This window comes from Gossypium hirsutum, chromosome D05 (genome assembly GCF_007990345.1).
Source record: "Gossypium hirsutum isolate 1008001.06 chromosome D05, Gossypium_hirsutum_v2.1, whole genome shotgun sequence".
In the NCBI taxonomy this organism is placed as follows: domain Eukaryota; kingdom Viridiplantae; phylum Streptophyta; class Magnoliopsida; order Malvales; family Malvaceae; genus Gossypium; species Gossypium hirsutum.
The window spans coordinates 3,639,283-3,661,020 of NC_053441.1; the positions used below are offsets into that span (position 1 = coordinate 3,639,283).

General features: G+C 32.0%; 1 protein-coding gene across 1 annotated transcript; it reads right to left on the minus strand.

Annotated features, from left to right (window-relative positions):
- Nucleotides 1-1,907: 1,907 nt before the first annotated feature.
- LOC107906996 (uncharacterized) lies at nucleotides 1,908-6,471 on the minus strand. Its single transcript, XM_016834174.2, has 5 exons — nucleotides 5,496-6,471; nucleotides 4,613-4,665; nucleotides 3,341-3,507; nucleotides 3,092-3,243; nucleotides 1,908-2,821 (listed from the first exon to the last, which is right to left on the minus strand). The coding sequence occupies exons 1-5, from the start codon at nucleotides 6,262-6,264 to the stop codon at nucleotides 2,361-2,363; spliced, it is 1,602 nt and encodes a 533-aa protein (XP_016689663.2). The 5' UTR covers nucleotides 6,265-6,471; the 3' UTR covers nucleotides 1,908-2,360.
- Nucleotides 6,472-21,738: the final 15,267 nt, after the last annotated feature.

Genomic DNA, 21,738 nt, shown 5'->3' on the forward strand with positions numbered 1-21,738 from the left:
AGGCATGGGTATTGTAGTTTTAATTAAGCTTTAAAAAATAAAGCAAATGTTTTTTCAAGGGTGTTTCAGTAATTTCATCAAAATGCTTCAAATTCGAAGCTAATTAGATTTTTCTTTTCATATATAAAATAAATATTAGGGAGACCATAGAGTTAAATAATTTTAAAAATCTGAATTTAGATATTTTCCACCTAACATTGATATAAATTTAAATTTACGGATTAAAAGTTAAAATTCATATCTAAGTGTGTTAAAAGTGTACCATTTAATTTAAATAAAACTTCCAAATTCGCAATTTTTTATTATTTTAATCGAAATGAAATCTGCAAGTTATTTTTCTTTTCTTTTAATTTGTTTTGTTGCAAAATGCAAATAGTAGTGCTGATTAGTGATTACTTTTACACGGGAGAATGGCAAAGATGAAAGTCATGGCCTTTTACCTTTCTTTGTTTTTGAAATGTAAAGTGAAAGAAACTATCTATTTATTTATAGTAATTTAAATGGTAAATTATACTTCAATCATTTAAATTTAAAAAGTTATAAAATAGTCACTAAATTATTTTAAAAAATTATTTAAGTTACTGAATTGTTAAATTTTTTTTTAAAGTTCGACTAGTGAGTTCCAAATGATGATTCAACTACCAGTGTGGTAAATGAGTACCTATCGTTAAGTAAAAGAATATACATTCGATCTAAATTGATCTAATAGTTAGTGTCAAAGATTGGAAAAAAGGACGGTTTGGATTTTAGTTCATAAATTCGTGACATTCAATGCCATTTCATAAAAAAAATGAATTATAAATGAAAAAAGGAAATGAAGCTTTCGATTGGGACAAAAGTGCAAACAAGGAAGGCAATACATCATTTAATTTTTTAAGTTTAGTAATAAAAATAAATTTACTAATAATTTAATAACATTGAATATAATTTATGAAACTAAAATGGTTAATTTTAAGTAAGATAATATTTAAAAATTATATATAATTAATAAAATTTTGTTAGTTGAATACGTAATATTTCTCTCTTAGGTAAAATTATCAAAAAGTAAATAATAACAAATTAGCCATGAGATTTTGTCGGCCAAATGATAAGTGGAATGACATTGTAAGCAGTATAAGGATGTTGACCAGAGCAAAAGTTTACAAAAAAGTGAAAGAGTTTTCATACTACGTGGCACCTTCCTAATGAAAAAGAGTTAGGTGATAATTGTTATTTTTTTTCCTTTTTCTTTTTATGGTTTAAAGTTCTAGCGCCCTCACCGTTAAGAACAGATCGCATCACGGGGTGGTAAGCCACGTGTTAACTTCTCAAGACATATAGATTTTATTTTATTTTTTTCTTGCATTACGTTACACGCGATTGAAACACGATGAAATTGAGTGAGATGTTTCATGTACTGCTTTTACTTCTTCTTCTTCTTTTTCTTCATGTACTGTTTTTACACTAGACAATAATGTGCATAGATCGATTTTTCTCAATAATTTAGTTCATAACTTTCAAAAAAATATTAGAAGGAATTGGGCCTTGTTTTTGTAGAATACATATATTTTCATGGATGGAGAACGTTTTTGGGTTGGGACATACAATGAATTACACGTGATGAATTAAAATAAGTCTTCTTTTATGGCCCCCCATGCCCTACCCTACCAAATTTGTGAATAATCCAGCGTCGGTGAGATTTGGTTTTAGAGGTCATAAGCTAAAAGCCTAGTCCTACCGAGCTATATGGTTTTTCAGTTCATGGCTATTACCAATTACTCTTAAGATTAGTAGGCTATTGGCAGGCCCAGCCCACAGGCCCCAAAACAAGGGACTTGCATCCTGTTTCCAGTGGCCGAACCCAGCACTCAAAATTCAAAACTCAACAGCTTGCATTCCATGCTTTATCTAATTGTGTAATACTAATATAAGAGGAAATATATATTTATATATATATTGGCAGTTCACTTTAATTACTACATGATTACTATGTATAGATCATACTACAAAGAACTCAGATAATTCTTCTACAGTGCCAATAATATGAAGAATTCAAATGATAAGTTAGGGAGCCAATGCTGAAATGAGATGCCATCATCCAATGGTAAAATACTGACTTCTTCAGCCACAAAAGCCTTCCAATATACATAAAACTAACACAAACATCATGTGTGTGATTAGGCTGAAATAGTAAACTATGTCCGCAAATTGAAAGGTAGGCCACAAGGCACTTCTCTATGACCATCCGCATGCTACCTACTTCAAAATATGTTATGCATTAGTCAAATGCAGTTGCATAGTGTTCTCATCCACCCTTCAGTTGAAATTGATGAGCCAGCAGTCAACATAAACTGCGATGAAGTTGCTGGCCTAGAAAAAAATTATTGTTCCATCTCTCTCATATATTCATCCAAAATCGGACTGTTAACGTCATTCCCACAACTCAAACCATCATCATTAGCCAAAGAAAAAAGCTTATCCGTTACCAAGTTTTCACATAAGTGATACTTGATAAACTTAACAGGTATTTCCTCTTCGATGTTGCTCCCTTCTTTGCGTTTTCTTACACCATCAGCTGCTGCTGTTGATTTCATCGAGCAAGGAGCAGACAAGGGAACCATATCGATTGAATCAATCATCTCTAGATCATTATCAGCTGTTTTGTCTTCTTTCCTCTCATGAACCATGCAAGCAAGATTCTCAGCTGAATATTTGCTACTTATCTTATCAACTGGGATCTCATATTCAACTCTTGACTTGCAAAGTACAGCCTTGGCATTAACCTTGGAGATGTCACATTCAAATATTCTCACCCCTTGATCCTCAACGATGAGTAGCCACTCTGAAAATGAGACCACTTAATCAGACATTTAAGAAACCAAAGCCAAAAATAGTATCAGAAAGAGGGAAGAATTACAAATCATGAGCGACACATCCAATGCAGTGGTTGCCGGTCTAGTGATTACATATGCTCCACTTTGGACAATGGTAAGAACAAAATATCTTCATATCATCACATAGCATGTTGACATTCTTAACTGGACCATCCATTGAAACAAGTGCTCAAGTCCCGACAAGTGAGAAAAGAGCATAGAGATAGCAAGCAACTCACTGATAAGAGCTACAGGAGTAGAAACATTCAGGCTCGTTGCTTTGTCCACCATCCCATTCTGACTGGTAACCCACTTGATCAACTGAGAGAGTAGCCAAGATTCGGAGAAAGCATTTATGTAAGAGATAGCTTTGGTCTGGTTACCATTCTCCCTGTGGCATTAGATCATGGCTCGTGAAAATTGCTGGATGGGAAATTCTAATATAAAACAATTGCATCGAGCCACGATCTCCACATTCATAATCATACCTCACTGACCGTATGGCATTGTCAGCAACAAAGGACCATGTCAATGCGAGATCTTTTACTTGTCTGCCTGGTAGCAGAATTCCTCCCTCTGGACCAAGGAATGCATGGTCCATCTTTATAACCGCATCATACAAAGTCTCTCTTAAAATAACTTCATTTCCATGGCCCTACAATAAAATGGAGATTTACTAATGTATATTAGGGGCTATCACAATCAAACATTTTTCAAGCATACTAGGTAACTGGAAAAGTTCAAGGTGCAAATAGATAGTTTGAACATTTCAAATGTCTAAGGATTTAAAGCCACAGAGAAAGATAAGTTGCTTGGAAGGTTTTGTTTGGTATTAAAACTAATCTTGAGGGAACTTTTTTAAAGAAAATTATGTTCAAAACAATATATTTTCGGTATTAAATAAAATGCTATTCTAAAGAACCACTCATAGGCACAAATAATGCTGGGTGATGAAGTCAACAGATATTTAATGCCCACAAATGATTATCAGTTCATCACTGGTGCTTACCAGCATGTCTACTGGTGGTCACATTGCCAAAGTCAATGTCTTGCTGGTTCTCAGCATCCACAGCCAGTCACCAAGTGGCGGTGGTCATGAAAATAGGCAAATATTTTTCGCTTGAGCCTCTTACATAAAATATGCATCTCGTTCCATTAAATTGAAGCTCATGTATAAAACATGGATTTAGCAAAGTAACCAGAAGTAAAGATCACAATGGTAATTAATGATAAAAGCAGACCAAATAACTATCATATTGTCAAGAAGTTGTTCCTCGAGTGATGACAAATAGCTATAGATCTTTCCAGTTTTATTTCAACATTTTGCCATTGGAGTTTCAATAGTTTAATCTTCTACTATTTTATCTTCATTCAAAAAGGAGAATATTATGATTTGAGACCAAGAAGCTGCCTTGTTGAGTAACCACAGCTCTGTCTGAAGCTAAATTTTGAATGGTAATTAATGACAAAAGCAGACCAAATAATTATCATACTGACAAGAAGTTGTTCCTCGAGTGATGACAAATAGCTATAGATCTTTCCAGTTTTATTTCAACATTTTGCCAGTGGAGTTTCTATAGTTTAATCTTCTACTATTTTATCTTCATTCAAAAAGGACATTATTGCCTATTTCTATGATTTGAGACCAAGAAGCTGCCTTGTTGAGTAACCACAGCTCTGCCGGAAGCTAAATTTTGAATAGTAAGCATGGATTCATTAAAAAGTAAATAAATAAAAAGAGGGGCTGGGAGGAAGCTGACCAGTGGAGAAGTGACAGGTAAAACCGGTTCCAATAGCATCCTGAGAAAGATATCTGTTACACAACAACAATGAATTAGAACTACCATCATCGGCAAACCGAAGGATAAACAAGGAAACTTATCACAAAAAGGAATACCATGCCATTGCTGGCACTAAGCTAGGAGTAAAAGCCTTGCCAGAAGAAGAAATCAGATTCCCAGTAGTGGCTTTATATAAACATGTCAATCAAATGTTTGTCCACGATGGAACAGGAAAAAATGGATGACACCCATTCTTGATTACAATGTTCTTTAAGGATAATTCGACAAACAACAGGAAAAAATGATTGACACCCATTCTTGATTGCAATGTTCTTTTAAGGATAATTCGACAAACAAGGAGAAAACTGATTGATTTGCACTACACTAGCTTTGGAGCCTAATTTTTTATGCACGTGAGCCCTCACTTATTACTAGCTCTATGGCTTACAAAAAAGTTAAAAAGCTTATTTAAGTGATGTGAAATTTGAAATACCCTTTATTTCCAATTGTTATGCTAATTAGACGAGCATATATCCACCATGTTTGGGTCAGTGTTATTTCCTGCTTAATTATTCAAAGGTTTAATTAAATGAGACTTTGTTACTTACTTTATAAAGAAACAAGGAAAGAGAAAAAGTAAGTAATATCATGATAACGATACAAGTTGATATAAAAGTCAAAATCGGTGAGTCGACAAATTATACGAAAAAAACAAGCCAATTCATCCCTATCAAACTTAGCATTAATAGAAGTAAATGAAGTTTAAACAATTTCAGAACAACTAAGAAGGAAAAGCTTCAACGATACAAATTTTTAAATAAAACTTTTCCACAGAAAATGGTTAGAGAGAAGGGGAAAATACCCAGAAAGTGAAAACTCCGAAACCCAGTTATCATTTGAACGGCGCAATCATGCAAATCGTTTTCCAACTCCAATTTCGGAATCCCATATCCAAATTTCAAGCACAATCTCAGCAGAAAAGCCTGACACATGACAACACCAGCCAAATACCGAACCTTGCATCCTCCTCTGATCACTTTTCGAGATTCTTCACTAACAAGTGGGAAAAACACCTTCAAGTCATCTCTTTTTTCACCTTCCATCCCGACTCTATCTACCATCCAAACGCGCAATAAATCACCAAAACGCGAACTCAAGTCGTCGTTTCCGTCGTCTTCCATACCGCAACATATGCTAATGTAACTCACAATCCCATCTAACAAACTCTCAACTTCCCTTTTTAACTCTTTTCGGTCGAAAACTAAAGGGTACAGGTCGTAAATTACAGGAGCGAGTACGGATATTCTTTTACCGGCGTTGCAGGAAGTGGAGCAGGAAGCCAGGAGCTGGAAAAGGTCTTTGGAACTGGAGACTGGATTTGGGGAGTTAAATTTATTGGAGGAGTGGAACGTTACTGCGGAGTAAAACCAAACGAATTCGAGTGGCGGATCGGGTAGATTCTGTAGCAAGCGAGAGAAAATGGAGGTAAAATGGGAGAAATCGGTTGAACCGCTGCGGTATTCGGTGAAAAACCGGTGGATAGATTCTGATAGCATGAGCTGAAAGGTGTCCGCTGGTTTAGAGTGGTGGATGGTGGTGGCGGAATTTGAATTCGAATCGAATTGCACCATTATTTTTGGAGGGGTGAGAGTGAGAGAGAATTGTGGAGGGAAAATGAAGGGAGTTAGAAAATGGTGAAATTGCAGGGTAAGATTGAAGGAACCCTAGTTATTCGGGGGGGAACGAATGCTATTGTCAGTGGAAATGGCGAGGGATGTTGGGGATATTTTCGTGAAGTTACCCGTTTGAATTGGAGGCAATAGCATTTCAAATAGATAGCCAAGGTTTAAATCTCGTTATCTATATTCTATAAATTTCATCTTATTTACATAAATAAAATTGAATCGGTTGTAATTTTATAAAAATAGATATACTTTAAAAATATTGAATAGAAATATGGTAGATGTTTCGATGCGATATTTTTTATTCATATTTATTTTTTCATTTATATTCAATAGTCGTAATTCTCTTTTACTAATATGATTTCTAAGATATGAAATGATAATTTTGTATTATATGATATTTTAATTCCAATGTTTTAGGTTTATTGTGTTTTTTTCTTTTTCAATATAAATATGTTTCAGAATGATTTCTAAATATATGTTTTTTAATGACTTTAAGAGTGCGTTTGGTTCGCTGTATTAGATTAGAGGTGTATTGGATTAGAAGTGTAATAGCTAATCCACTGTTTGGTTGAATGTAATGGAATAGAGGCGTAATAGTAATCTTGTGTTTGGTTGAATGGAATAGAGATGTAATAGCATAATGGAAAAAACTAAAATGACTAGAATACCCTTAGCATAAAATTGTTTTGGTAAATGATTATTGTTATTGTTATTTAAATTTTAATAAGATTATTATTATCAGTAATAAATATTTTAATCAAATTTAAACATAATTATAATTAAATATATTTTAATTAAAATATATAATTTAATAAAATTCTTATAATTAGCAGAAAATTGTTTTGGTAAATGATTATTGTTAATGTTATTTAAATTTTAATAAGATTATTATTATCAGTAATAAATATTTTAATCATATTTAAACATAATTATTATTAAATATATTTTAATTAAAATATATAATTTAATAAAATTCTTATAATTAGCAGAAATTTGTTTTGGTAAATTATTATTGTTATTGTTATTTAAATTTTAATAAGATTATTAATATCAATAATAAATAATTTAATCATATTTAAACATAATTATTATTAAATACATTATAATTTTGGTATATAATTTAATAAAATTCTTAATAATTCATATTCTTATATGAATTTACTCAAATTATAATATATGATACTAAATGAAAATTTGAAATAATTAATATTAAATATATTTTAATTAAAATATATGATTTAATACAATTTAAAATAATTATTATTAAATATAATTTCATAAAATGTTCTTATGAATTTACTGAAATCAATATATAACTTGAGAATTATTTTCTGCATAAACATAATTAACTTATACTAAGAAAAAGTTAGATGAAAATGAAATTGTACATCATAATCCATATGTTATATAGTTTTACAACATCAAAAAGTTTGAACATTGATATTTAATGATGAGAAAGAAATCTTCTGACCCATTCCAATCGGGCAACAGAAGGTAAACTAAAGAAAACGATCATTTGATTTGGATGATCGGGAATTTTACTCAAAGCATCATACCGCTGATCGTCGGTTAAACCTTCAATTGACCATAATGCTGAATATAAATTTGAAGCTTTCTCTTCCATCTTCTCTTCTGACTTCTGCTGAACTACCACCTCGGAGGTAATACTCCTACTGATTTTATCGCCAACGGCCTGGATTTTTTCCCCCAACAAGATGGCAGCCTCCTCAAATGAAGAATACACATTATCACGAGCATCAGATTTCTTCTTTCTCTTGTTTGAAGATGAGGAACCCCCTTGGTCTCTATCTCCTCGCGGATCCGTACCAGAAACATCCATGTCGTCTAAAGAGACGTCAGCTTCGCAGTCATAGAATGTGTTTCTCTCTTCATTCATATCTGTAGTACGTTCATCCTCAGCATGTATTTCTTCAAGAACATCAGCAGCTGTTTGAGCGTCTTTCCCAGTCGCCCAATCTCTTACGTATATGGCAGTAAGCTGGTTGTAGTAAGGGAAAGAACGATGTCTGAACTGAGAAGCTTCTTTGTGACTCTAAAAAAACGAGGAAAACATATTAGTTATAAGTTTTGTAAAAAAAACAAATAAATACTTGAAATACATTTTACCTTAACATAGGATTCCCAAACTGCATCTTCAGCAACAACGAGCTGCCTATGCTCGTCCCAACCAAAACCGCTGTTGTTCTGACCATTAAGCATGTCATAGACGACTGACCATTCCCTTTTTAGGCACCTAATCCGAGATTCAATATTTGGTCTCGCTTTCAACATTGCTCTTGGTAAAGCCTTTTCTAGCATTTTCTCTAGCTCGTTCAAATAACCGGCTTTGAACCCGGTATCAGCATTAAATGTTCCTACATTGTGCAAATCCACCATGCAAGAAACCAAGGCTGCATCCTCATCTGGAACCCATTTTCTTTTGCTTCCTCGAGAAGCTTGAGAAGAAGCACCCGTTGGTGGAACACCTGACATATTGTTTTAAGAAAAAAAAACAAATTAACATTATTTACTATTTTGAATATCATGAATCAAAAGGTGAACAGTTTATAATATTATATCGGTAGTTCAATACTAAATTTAAATTTATAACACATGTTGAATGCTCTGCTTAAATTATAATTCAACAAAGTTTAGTACAATACAGAATTGTATTCAAAGACCACCAAAGTTTAATAAACTAGATACATAAAATAACATCAACAAATCAATTCAAACTCAAATTGTCCCTAAACCTAACTAATTTCTAGATGCTTGCCATTCATCGAACATTTGGTTGGCTAGTTCCATCCTCCAAGTAGCCCAAGCATCCGATGGATGAATATTTGTGATATTCGGTTCATCGTCATCCACCACATTAGTAGGTAATCCTTCTCCCACCTCCGCTTCAATGGGATCAATACTCATATGGGTTCGAATAAAATTATGGAGCAAACAACATGCAATAATAATTCTATTGTGCACCCTTACAGGATAAAACGATGGACTCCTAAGTATTCCCTATCTAAGTTTTAATAAGCCAAAGCATCTTTCAATGACATTACGTGCTGAGGCATGTTTCATATTAAAAAACTCTTGCGGAGAACTTGGCTGATAACCTTGACGCCACTCATTCAGATGATATCGCTGTCCTCTAAATGGTGCAAGAAATCCCTCACAATTTGTGTATCCAGCATCAACTAGATAATAACCTATAAAATAAATTGGCTAAAAAATGATTAATTCAGCAAACAAAGTTTGATCTTAATGAATAATTCAAATTCCTCTAACTATACACTATACCATGAGGAACTTTTAGTCCATGTCTTCTACTAATGGCATCTCGAAGCACCCGTCCATCGGCAACTGAACCTTCCCAACCAGGAAGAACATAAACAAATTGCATCTCAGGTGTACAAACACCTAGCATATTTGTTGCTATGTCACCTTTTCGGGTTCGATATCTAGGTTTATCAACTGTTGGCACCCTAATCTTGATGTGGGTTCCATCAATAGCACCTAAGCAATTCTATATCACATGATATAAAACTCAGTGAGTTAGAACACTATGATTAATCATATTAGTCAACTAAATATTGTACAAGCTATATATAAAACTCAGTCTAATACCTTAAACCATTTCCACCTTGTGTCAGAAGAATCGGCTGTAATTGGGTCCGGCTTTTTAAATAAGACATCTTGTAAGCGTATGACAGCATTTAAAACACTTTGAAATGCTCTGCTTACAGTTTCCCGGACCTCCTAAAGTGATGTTTGATAACTCGATTTTTAAGGTGATGGGAGATGATATGTAAAAACATTGCTACTTGCTCATCAACAAGCATGAACCTTGACGACTTCAATCCCCCTATCGATTCTAGCATCTCACATAGTTTAAAAAAGGCAGTTCTATTCATCCTAACTTGTTCAATACAAGTCTCGTCACTAGCATATACAAGCCTCTTCACATAATCCCGTTGTGCATAAAAATCTACGGTATAGGACCTAATCCTTGGTCTATAAGTATGTAGGCTAAGGCTGGCACCCATTCTAAATAAGAACCAAATCGCGATTCTACAGATTTCCAACCAAATTGTCAATGCAGCACCGATTCTTTTACGCCTCACACTTTGTACAATTAAGGGCAGACGAGCCATTACTGCACCATATTAAAATTAGAACTCAGTATCAATCCCCTCACACTTTAGAGTAGCAAATTTTTTAAAATAAATATCGTATAAGATATCTTTTTCAATTAATAAAATAGATAATTCATTCAATTTTTTGTTGAGATGTTGTTAATCTTTAGTAAGATTTTATCAATTTTAATTTTTAGAACATTTTCTCCGTTGATGCAACAAAAACATGACAAATTAACATTAAGCGCATTTGAAAAAGGAACAAACTCTTTATGAATAATTATGTCAATTGAGTGTCATTTTATAATTTGATAATTTATTTAAAATAATATTATAATCAATTTGAATTAAATAAGGAATTTGAATATTATTAATTTAATAACAATTATATAAGCATCGAAATTGGAACTTGAGAGAATAACATCTATGTTCATATCTTTACGTATGACAACTAATATCCATATTATTTTATCAAGAAAGAAAAAAATGAGGAGCAATTTGATGATTCATCAATTATTAATTTTATTTCCTCTTTATGTTGCTTTCCTTCCTTTCTTTATTCCATTGATTATGCTTTAAAGCAACATATGACAACTAATATCCATATTACAACAAAAATTTAAAAGATGATGTGTGAGATTAACAATTTTATGGAAAAAGAAGAAGAAGAGCGGAGATGATGTTAGCATAATGGATGGGTGCAGAAGAAATTAAATAAGGGGAATGAATGGGTAATGTGAAGAAGATGTGACTTGAAGAGAGGAAAATAGAAGGAATCAAATTTCAAGAATGATTGGATTTGGTTGACAAACGTTTCTAACATTTCCAACATTTTTACATCACCACAAGATTTTGTCCCCAAATTTATGCTTTGCTTATCTCTCTTATTAATCTATGTTGGATTATATGTAAACACGTCCTTTTTCAATCAAATCTGCAATTTCAATTTCTTTAGTAAAACATCTATCCAATTTTATTATAAAAATTCAAATAAAAAAAATATCCTAAATGATGCATAAACTCGAACGACTTATTTCTAAAACGACATATTATACAAAAAAGAACATATACAAATTTGGTGTCCTAGAATGCGCCTTATGCCCTTGACCATACAAGTTCTACCTATCAGTCATAATATTTTCTGGTACTTTGTTGTTATTAGAGGAAACTTCCTTGCACCTTCTTAAGAAATAAGAAGACATGTTTAACAAAATTTCTAGACAAAATTTCATGTTCTTGCGGATATTAGAATAGCATATTAAACAAAAACATATTAAGCTCCAAACTTCTTGATTGTACTCCATTCCAAGCTAGAGACAACTCCTAGGTAGATATCCAACAATATTTGAAAGAAATACTAATCATACAACGCAAGTATGCTTACTTGGATTTTGTCTATACTTCACTACTTTTTTTTTCTGTACATTAAAATTTTACTAGTTAAAAAAAAGTTCAAGTTTCATTCAATCAAACATTAGCAAACAGGATAGAGAGGATTACCGAGTCTATGGCAATAGAAAACCAGATTTTTCCGCCTCCTACCAGTCCTACAAACAATCAAAAGCAACAATAAAAAAATACCCAACAAAAACCATAAATGAATTTACTCTACAAACAATCAAAAGCTTATGTTGATCTTTCAAACTTGAAAAGGATTTGCAATCTAACACTGATTGGTTCAATAATTTAAAGAGTTTTTTTTATATACTTGGAGAGTCATATAACATATATTTGCATCCACTTTTGTGCTTGGCTGATGGTGTGTTCATCTTGTCAAACACTTATGAAATTACACAAATTTAAAGGGAAAAAAGTGTAGGATTATAGAATTTATAATTACAGTAACATTAGGGGAATCATTAGGTGGGTAACATGATATAAACAAGATGGCTAACATCAAACATTGACAATAACAACATCATTGCAATCATCTAACAGAAAAAAGAAAAAAGTTCCAAGCAACAATTTCCTAAAGATAGTAAAGGGCACAGAAAATTACTTGTAAGTTTGTAACTAACCTCTTATGGCCCTTCACCAGTCAGGATTAAAGACTCCTTTAACTGAGACATGAAATACCTTAAAAGTTAGTGAATTTGTACTATATAAGTAATCAAAATAATGCAGTTTGAACCATACCAAATTATCTATTTCACAGTAATTTTTACATAACATAAATCAAATTGCCTAATTGCTAAAATGGAGAGTAAAACTAAAACTTAAAAACATCAAAGCTCACCAACTTCCTAAAACAAGCAGAGAAAAAAAGGGCAAATTCGATCGAATCACATATTCAGCATGAGTAAAATAAAAAATGAACTAAAATAACTTTATTAAAAGAGAAAAAAAATTCATTCATAGATAGACGAGCAGATTCAATGATGAAAGAGGACAATCCGGAAAGTGTGAAGATTATAAGTACACAAAAATACAAAAGCTGAAAGGAAAATTTATTACGCAGCAAAACACATTCCGATAGAAAAGAAAGGAAACGATAGGGAGAAGGCAAATAATCAGTTGGAATAAAGAGAATTGAAGGAAAAATTAGAATATGGAAAAGCACCCACCACCGAAAGCTATGGATAGAGACTGCAGCATGGAGAACTGTGACAAAATTGGCGATTTTACAAAATAAGTGGAGCAAATGCGAGAAGGTTAAGCAATTCAATTTGAAGTCGAATATCAAGAACAATATCCTCATAATCTGGCTTGTTCAAACAGTTATCACATGCACAATAATCCTTACAGTAAATCCCTGCTGCAAAGCACTCACAATAACTGCCAATCACAACAAACAACAAAACTCAATAGATGTTCTAAACATCTTCACTATTTTTGAGCACCCTCTGAACATTCAGGGTATGATGTTCCAAACATCTTCTAAATACATGAAGAAAACTTAAAAGAAAATGAAACATACCGATCTCGAGTATATGAAGAAATGATCATAGTTTATATGAAGAAAAAAATACCTGAAACTAGGTGCAAACTTCTGTGTCTGTTATCGAAAACAAAGAAAGAAAGGAGAAGAATTTGGGGCTTCTGGGTTAAAACTTCGGTATGTTACAGAAAAAAAAGAAAGAAAAACAGAAGCAGCTCTCTTCTTGCCTTTCTCTATGGTATGCTCGACAAGAAATTGGGGCTACTGGCCGAAGGCGAAGCAAGCAATGAAGGAGATAAAGGAGAGACAAACCTAGGAAACAGAGGGCAAATTAGGGCGTGAAACTAAAACGGATGTAAACTGAGGAGAAGCCAGGGATTAGAAAACAGAGAATTTTGGGGATTAGGGCCGTAACGTATTAGGGGTGTATTAGGTAATACATTGAACCAAACAACTGCTTAAGAGGGGCTTAAATGGGGCCCACGGATTAGGGGTGTATTGGCTAATCCAATACACCCAACCAAACATGTTGTAAAGTTCACACATGTTAAGTTCTATGTGGACTTTTTTTTTAAACTCTAACACTAATTATTGGTATTTCAGGAATTTGATTCACATCGTTAAAACGTAATGATATATTATCTTGACTTCGAACTTATAAGTGTCGAGATCTTTTTTCAATAACTTATAACAAAATATTGTACAAATTAACTTTGATCTATAAATACATTCATAACTCAAACCCTTTTTCAAACTACACTAACCCTAAACCCAACAATACTTAATCTTAACTTACATCCCTAAACTCTCAACACTGGATTGAAACGTTTGACAACTATCATTGTAATGACCTGAATTTTCAATGGTGTCGGAATGGTAATTTGAGATCACTAAATCTGACAAATGAGTAGAAAATATTATTAATTTAGTGAGAATAAGTTAAATGTGAAGTTAGGAAAATTTTTGAAATAGTAAATAGTGTACTAGGAATGAATATTAAAATAATTAAAATAAAAAATGAGGTATCGAGACCTCGAAGATTTTAAACAGAGCCATAAGTATTTTATAAATATTTATAGAGTGTCATTGAGTTGGTACTAAAGTTTCGTTAGAAAATTTTAACGTTTGGATAGTTAATTAACTAAAAAGGACTAAATTGAAAATAGTGTAAAATTTGTTAAATTGTGATTAAATAGCTTAAGTGACTAATGAGGAGGGATTTAAAGGGCAATTAGGCCCAAATCATATGGGCTGGACGGTTGGGTAAGAAAAATCAGCAGAAGGTAAGGAGAAACAGGGGCAAAATTGGAAACTTAACAAATTAAATATATAAAACAAAGACAAAAGTGAAAAATCTAGAGATTTCTTCACAATTTATTAGCAAAAACGCCATAGGAGGTCTGAAACAAGCTGGTTTTTCATATATTTGAATCATGTAAGTTTAATTCTTGATTATTTCTTCTAATTTTTGTGATTTTGATACTTTTACAATTAGGTCCAACTAATTATTTCATTAGTTTTTGATTTCATGGCTGATTTTGAAAGTTACCATTGATGAGTGCTGGATTTTTATGATGAATAAACATGGAATTAAAGCTTTAATTTTGTTAAATGATGATTTTATTAAGTAATTTTGATAGAAATTGATTTTAGGGACCTAATTGTGAAAAAGTTGGGAATTAAGGTTTAGTGTTGCGTTTTTGAATATTAAAGGCTATTTAGTAGTCTAAAATAGTTGGAAAAGGTTTTAATTGAGAAAATTTAGATCAATTGAGGGATTAATTGAGTAGGGACCAAATTGTAAAAATTGTAAAGTTTGGGGTAAAAGTGTAATTTCGAAAATTTAAGGGCAGAAACTGTGAAATGAATTAGAATAGAATTAGATGCTGATGAATGAATAAATTTTCATTTTAGATCAAGAACCCGAAACAAGTCGAGGAAAAGAAAAAGTAGCTGATTAGTCCCTGAACTTTTACAAATTCAGCAAATCGACCCAGGTAAGTTCATATGGCTGAAATTTAATGATTAAATGTTAAATTCATGAATTATATATTGTATGATGAAATATATATTTATTGATGAAATGAGAATAAAATAAAAATGCGAAAACTGAATAATTGATCAAATTGAGCGGAATGTCGGATTTGAGTACTTCTGATCAGTGACAAGTGACAAAGTGATAAGTGGTAGCTTTAGCTACACTTATCTGATCAAGTGACAAAGTGATAAGTGGTAGCCTAGCTACACTTATCTGATCAGGGACAAGTGATAAGTGATCATACGTAAGACCATAGTTATACTATGGCAAAGTGAAAGTGAAGTACTCAATTTTCCGTAATCATTCCTTAATTTTGATCAAGGATGGTAAGTGACAAATGGGCCCAAAGGAATTATGGTAAAAGAATAAGTAGTAGTGATTTTATACCAAGGAACTCACCAAAGATTGTGGTTGACAGGTAAACTTAGTAATGGTGTATAATGAATAAGTGTATAAATGTTTGGTAAGATTTATCTTTTGTGCCTATGAACTTACTAAGCTTTCTATAAGCTTACTTGTGTGTGTTTATTGTTTCTTGTAGATTGACGTATTTACACATTCGGAGGATCGGATCTACATCAAGAATCACACTATCCAGATTTACTCCGGTAGATTTTGTTAAACAACTTTTTGGATTTATATGGCATGTATAGGAAATTGAAGTAAAAAGTAATAGAATGAATGACTAAGTATGCAGAGTAAATTTGAATGTGATGGTTGTGTTAGACATTGAAATATACATGTTTTTAGTTTGAAATGGTTGATTGGTTGAACTTCATTAGTATTCAAGTGAAGTAGTTGAAATACTGAAATTGGTTGTGATTTGAAATTTGCAGGGAATGTTAGATAATTATAAAGGGGTTATATTGATTTTTTTTTTTAATTTCAATGGAACAATTTTTTGGACAACATCATTGATGTAACTTTGAAAAATCACCAAAAATAGTGGAAATAGAATTAGAAGTTGAGTGAGATATGAAATTAAAGCTGAATGAGTCTACTTTCACATGAAAGCAATAGAGTAAGCAAAAGAGTTATATACATTTAGATATTTGAATTTTAGTGAGACAGGTTCAGAATGATTTTGAAGTCCCCTATTCTGACTTTAGAAATTCATTAAAAATTGTACAAAAGGAATTATAAGTTATAAATTATATTTTTAAATTCCTTAATGATACTATTTTAAGTATAAATAAGTGGAAGCACGATATGAAGTCTGTACAATGAGATAATTGAATTTTAGTGACGAGGGGTCAGGATAGTCGATTAGTGAAACAAGGGAGACTTCAACTAATAAACTGTACTAATTGGCTATACCAAAATTCTGAAAAAAATTATTGTGAATATATATATGAGTCTAGTTTCAGGAAAAATTTACGGATCTAAATTTCGAGTTTCGTAGCTTGAGTTATAATTAATTTAGTGACTGTTGCGCAGGTGGACAGCTTTATTGTGAATGGTGAAATTAATTTTGAAAGTAAATTTTTATGCCCTGAACTTTTAAGTTAAGTCAAGTAACGCCTCATGCTCGACTCCGGCAACGGTCTCGGGTAAAGGGTGTTACAACCATCATCCAACCTATTCAAGCTACAATCTTAGTTAATCATAATTGTTCTATTTCATATGTTTTTTTGTGAGCAATCTTCTTCAAGTGTTTATATTTTTTTTTATAGGGAAATTTTGTAACACCTCTTACCCGTGTTCCTTGCCGAAACAGAGTATGAGGTATTACTAGAACTTAAACACTTATAAATTTTTTTTTATAAAAAAAATTTCGGCAGCATTTCTGCTTGTTTTTACATAAAACCCCCTGCAACTTTCCAAAAACAATTTCAAACAACTTCAATATTTCCAACCAATTACAGATATATGTTCAGACATAATTTTTCCATTAATAATCACCAACATATTAAACCGAACAACACTATATATATTTATACCACATCACATAAAGTCATCTATACATGCCATATTTCAAAATATTAATTACAAAATACCCAAAAATTTGATGATAGTGTGGATGATTTTCTGACTTCATCCAAATTCCGAGCTGGCTGATGTCACTATAATCAAGGGAAAATAAAAACGAGTAAGCATATAGCTTAGTAAGTAAACATATGACAAATAAATAAATTTCCCACATGATTTCATAGCGACATAATTTTAGTCACACATAAATTTCAAGGTTCATTTAATTTCCAGCAAACTGTCTTTCTGCGTCACAGACGCTAATTTATTTTTATCTGGAGATACAGGACTCCAAATTAAGTTCCGTGAATTTTCCCCGAAACTAGACTCATATACATTTCCACAATAAAATTTTCAGAATTTTTTATTTAGCCAATTAGTACAGTTTATTCTTTAAATATTCCCCTGTTTCACGGCCCGACGGTTCTGACCTCCCTTTACTAAAACTTACTTAACTCTCTGTAAAAAATTCAAACAATGGTCTCGTTTGTTTCTATTAAAAATAGACTCAATAAGGAATCCAGAAATATAAATTTCAGGCCATAATTATTTTTGTAAAATTTTTGGTGATTTTCCAAAGTTGGAACAGGGGATTTCGAAATCAATCCAGCCCTGTCTCAAATAAATTCAAGTATCCCCAAATATACAACTCTTTTGCTTGCTCTGTTTCTTTCATATGAAAATAGGCTCACTCGGCTTTAATTTCATATATTATTCAACCTCCAATTCATTTTCCACCATTTATGGTGATTTTTCAAAGTTGCCCAACTGCCATTGTTCAAAACAGTTTTACATTTAATTTGCTCTTTTGTAGTTTTTGATACTTCCTCTTACCTTATACATGGGTTGACTATGTATCAAACCCAATATTCCTCCCATAAATTTGTCCACCATACATAAATATTCACCTTCCCAATTTCCTCGTTGAACACTCGGAATGTTAATCGTTATCGATGGATTCAGCACTTAGCAACCATCAGTGATTCGGGGAATCAGCACTTAGCAACCCTTTTCACATTCAAAGATATGGTGGAATCAGCACTTAGCAACCACCAATCATTCGGGGAATCAACACTTAGCAACCCCTTGGGGAAATCAGCACTTAGCAACCCCCTTCACATTTAAAGATACGGTGGAATCAGCACTTAGCAACCACCAATGAATCGGGGAATCAGCAATTAGCAACCCCTTGGGGAATCAGCACTTAGCAACCCCCTTTATATTTAAAGATACCGTGGAATTAGCACTTAGCAACCACCAATCAGTCGGGAAATCAGCACTTAGCAACCCCTTCATATTCAATGTACTCCGGCTTATTCCGAGTGTTCAACCGAAATCCATATTTTCAACACTTTACCACCTTTCCCAACTTAACCACATTTTTAGGATCTTGCCAAATATTCATTCTATGTTCTATTAAATACTAACATATATTTAATAATATCAAAATAATGCATTAAATCACATGTTTACTTACCTCGGTGCAAAATATCGAAATTTTGCAATTTACTCCACTACCTTCTCTTTTCCCCGTTTGAGGTAGTCTTCTCGTCTTTCTTGATCTATAATGGCAAATTTAACTCATTTAATGTCCACATTTATTAAAATAATCCACCACCCAACTTTTTGAAAAATTACAATATTGCCCCCAAACTTTTGCAAAATTACACTTTTGTCCCCAAGCTCGGAAATTAAACTTCATCACTTATTCTTATGTTTTGTGACATGCTGAACATTTTTCCCTTCTATGGCAACATCAAATTCTCACTCTAACACATACTTTTGAACATTAACTATTTTTTTACCGATTATGTCAATTTACCCGTTTTCATTTAAAATCGCTTAGCAAAAGTTGTTTAACATAATTTATAGCTTCATATTCTACCATAAAACATAAAAATAAACACTTTTCACCTATGGGTATTTTTCCAAATATAAACCCTAACATGAATTAACAGTAAAATAAGCTAAACCGAGCTACGAGGATTTCAAAAATGCAAAGAACATTAAAAACGGGGCTAGGATGCACTTACTATGAGCTTGAGAAAGCAAAGAAACCCTAGCTATGGTGTCTTCCAAATTTTGGCAGCAACTTAATGAAGATGGACACCATTTTTCCATCTTTTTCCCATTTTAATTCTATTTATTCACTAATGGCCAAAATGCCCCCATTTAAAAAAAATCTATTTCACCCATTTCTTATGTCTATTTTTGTCCATCAATTAACTAATGGTCTAATTACCACATAAGGACCCCCAATTTAGAATTTCATATCAATTTGACACTTCTAACATGTAGAACTCTACTTTTGTACTTTTTACAATTTAGTCCTTTTGACTAAATTGAGTGCCCAAACATCGAAATTTTTGAACGAAATTTTTACGAAATTTTTCCGTAAAATTGTAGACCATAAAAATATAATAATAATCATATTTTCCTTTGTCAGATTCGTGGTCCCGAAACCACTGTTCCGACTAGGCCCAGAATCGGGTTGTTACAAATTTACTCTAGCTAGTCGTAAATAAAGTTTAACATAAACACTAAATTGTATGTAGGATTAGTCAAAAGGATATTCTTATGTTTGAACAATGCTTAAATACTTGTGAAAAGTAATACTTGCAAACAACATTTAACTCGAGAGAGTCAAGGTTGACTTCAATTGAATTTAGAGTTGGATCAAAATTCTTGACCTAACAATGTTAAGGGTTACTGCTCAATGTGTAACGACAATATAGTCATTAGTATCGGAAAGTGTATTTTTAGGTCCCGTTTTCATAAAACGGATTTGTAAATATTTATTAAAAAAAATATTTACGAAGTCAGTTGTGTAGTTAATTAGGTTTTGGTTAGGTGAATTAGCTTGAATTAAGAGTAATTAGGTAAAAGAACAAAATTGCATATAGAGTGAAAGCTAAATTATAGATTAAAGAAAGTTAAAAGGACCAAATAAGCAATTAAGCCAATTGCATAAATTGAGGTGGCATAAGTGCAAATAAATTATGAATTTTTAAAGATTAAAATATATATTAAAATATTAAAATATTAAAAGTTAAGTAAATATATATTATATTATATTATAATAATTAAATAAGAGAAAAAGAAGGAGAATAGAAACGAAACAGAAGAGAAAAGGAAAGAAAAAGAGAAAGGAGGAGAATTAGGGTTTCAATGGTTCAAAGCTCAATTGGTTAGTTAATTTAGTTCATTTTCTTGTAATTTTTATGTTTTTAGAATTTCGGTATTAAATACTACCCGACCTATGTCAAAATTTTAGAAATTATTGAGTTTTTAAATGTTGTATATGTTGAATAATTAGAGTATTATGGACTAAATTGATGGATTTTTAAGTTAGAAATGAAAAATGAGTGAATTGTAGAATAAATTGTAAATTTTGAGTAATATGGACTAAATTGTAAAAATTTAAAAATTTAGGGATTTAAGTGAAATTAGAGAGTTAAATCTAGTTTAAAGTGGAAATTGAATGAAAATATAGAATTAATTGTAAATAAATAAAGTTAGTCTCGGTTTAGGGACTAAATTGGAATTTAGGCAAATGTTGAATAAAAACTTAAATATTTAATGTGAAATTAAATTGTATTGTATTGATGAATTTTAATTGTTTTAATTTCGTAGCCAACGTTGTGCCGAAAACCTCAACTAATAAGGGAAAAGATAAAGTCAACGAGGAATAGCTCGAAAGTTCTGGTTTGTATTTCTATAATCCAAACTTAGTTATCAATTGTTGTATTTTTTTATTTAATGCATATGATAAGTATTAAGGTGAGTATTTGACACTTTGTCACTGAATTGAATTTAAGTTAATTGAATGAATTGAATTGGTATATATATTGAATATATTGATTATTTGAATTTAAATAAATATTGGTTGTTTTTGAAAAGTGAATTGGAACCCTATTAATTGTATCGGGCTGAGTCGGATATAGATGGCATGCCATAGGATTGGAAGAGTTCAGGGATTCTTCGACCTCAAGTAGATGAGACACTAGGTGTCAATCTATTACTTCGGATTAATTCGATGAGGCACTGGGTGCCAATTTACTTCGGTTTAGTCGATGAGACGCTAAGTGTCAACTTATTACTTCGAATTATCCGATTAGACACTGGGTGCCAAACTAGTGTGTTTTGGTTGGATCTGTGTATCCGTCAGAGTTCGAATCGTGTTAATAGGGGTATGTATATGAAATGATACTATGATTGATATTGGAAAATATTGAATGTGGAATGAAAATGAGGCACATGAATTGTGCATTTATATTGTGGAAAGCTATTTGAATAGTAAATATGGGATTTGAAATAACAAGTGGTGAAAATTGAATATGTTATGATTGAACTGTTTATGAAAATTTATTTAATTGAATGACTTGTGTTATGGTGTGATT

What these genes read in the sequence shown, in the direction of transcription:
- LOC107906996 (XM_016834174.2), bottom strand. Translation starts at nt 6,264, where the DNA reads ATGGTGCAATTCGATTCGAATTCAAATTCCGCCACCACCATCCACCAC. An exon ending in AATGCCATACGGTCAGTGAG is followed by an intron (nt 3,244 to 3,340) that starts GTATGATTATGA and finishes CTAATGCCACAG; the next exon opens with GGAGAATGGTAACCAGACCA. An exon ending in TACTCCTGTAGCTCTTATCA is followed by an intron (nt 2,822 to 3,091) that starts GTGAGTTGCTTG and finishes TCTCATTTTCAG; the next exon opens with AGTGGCTACTCATCGTTGAG.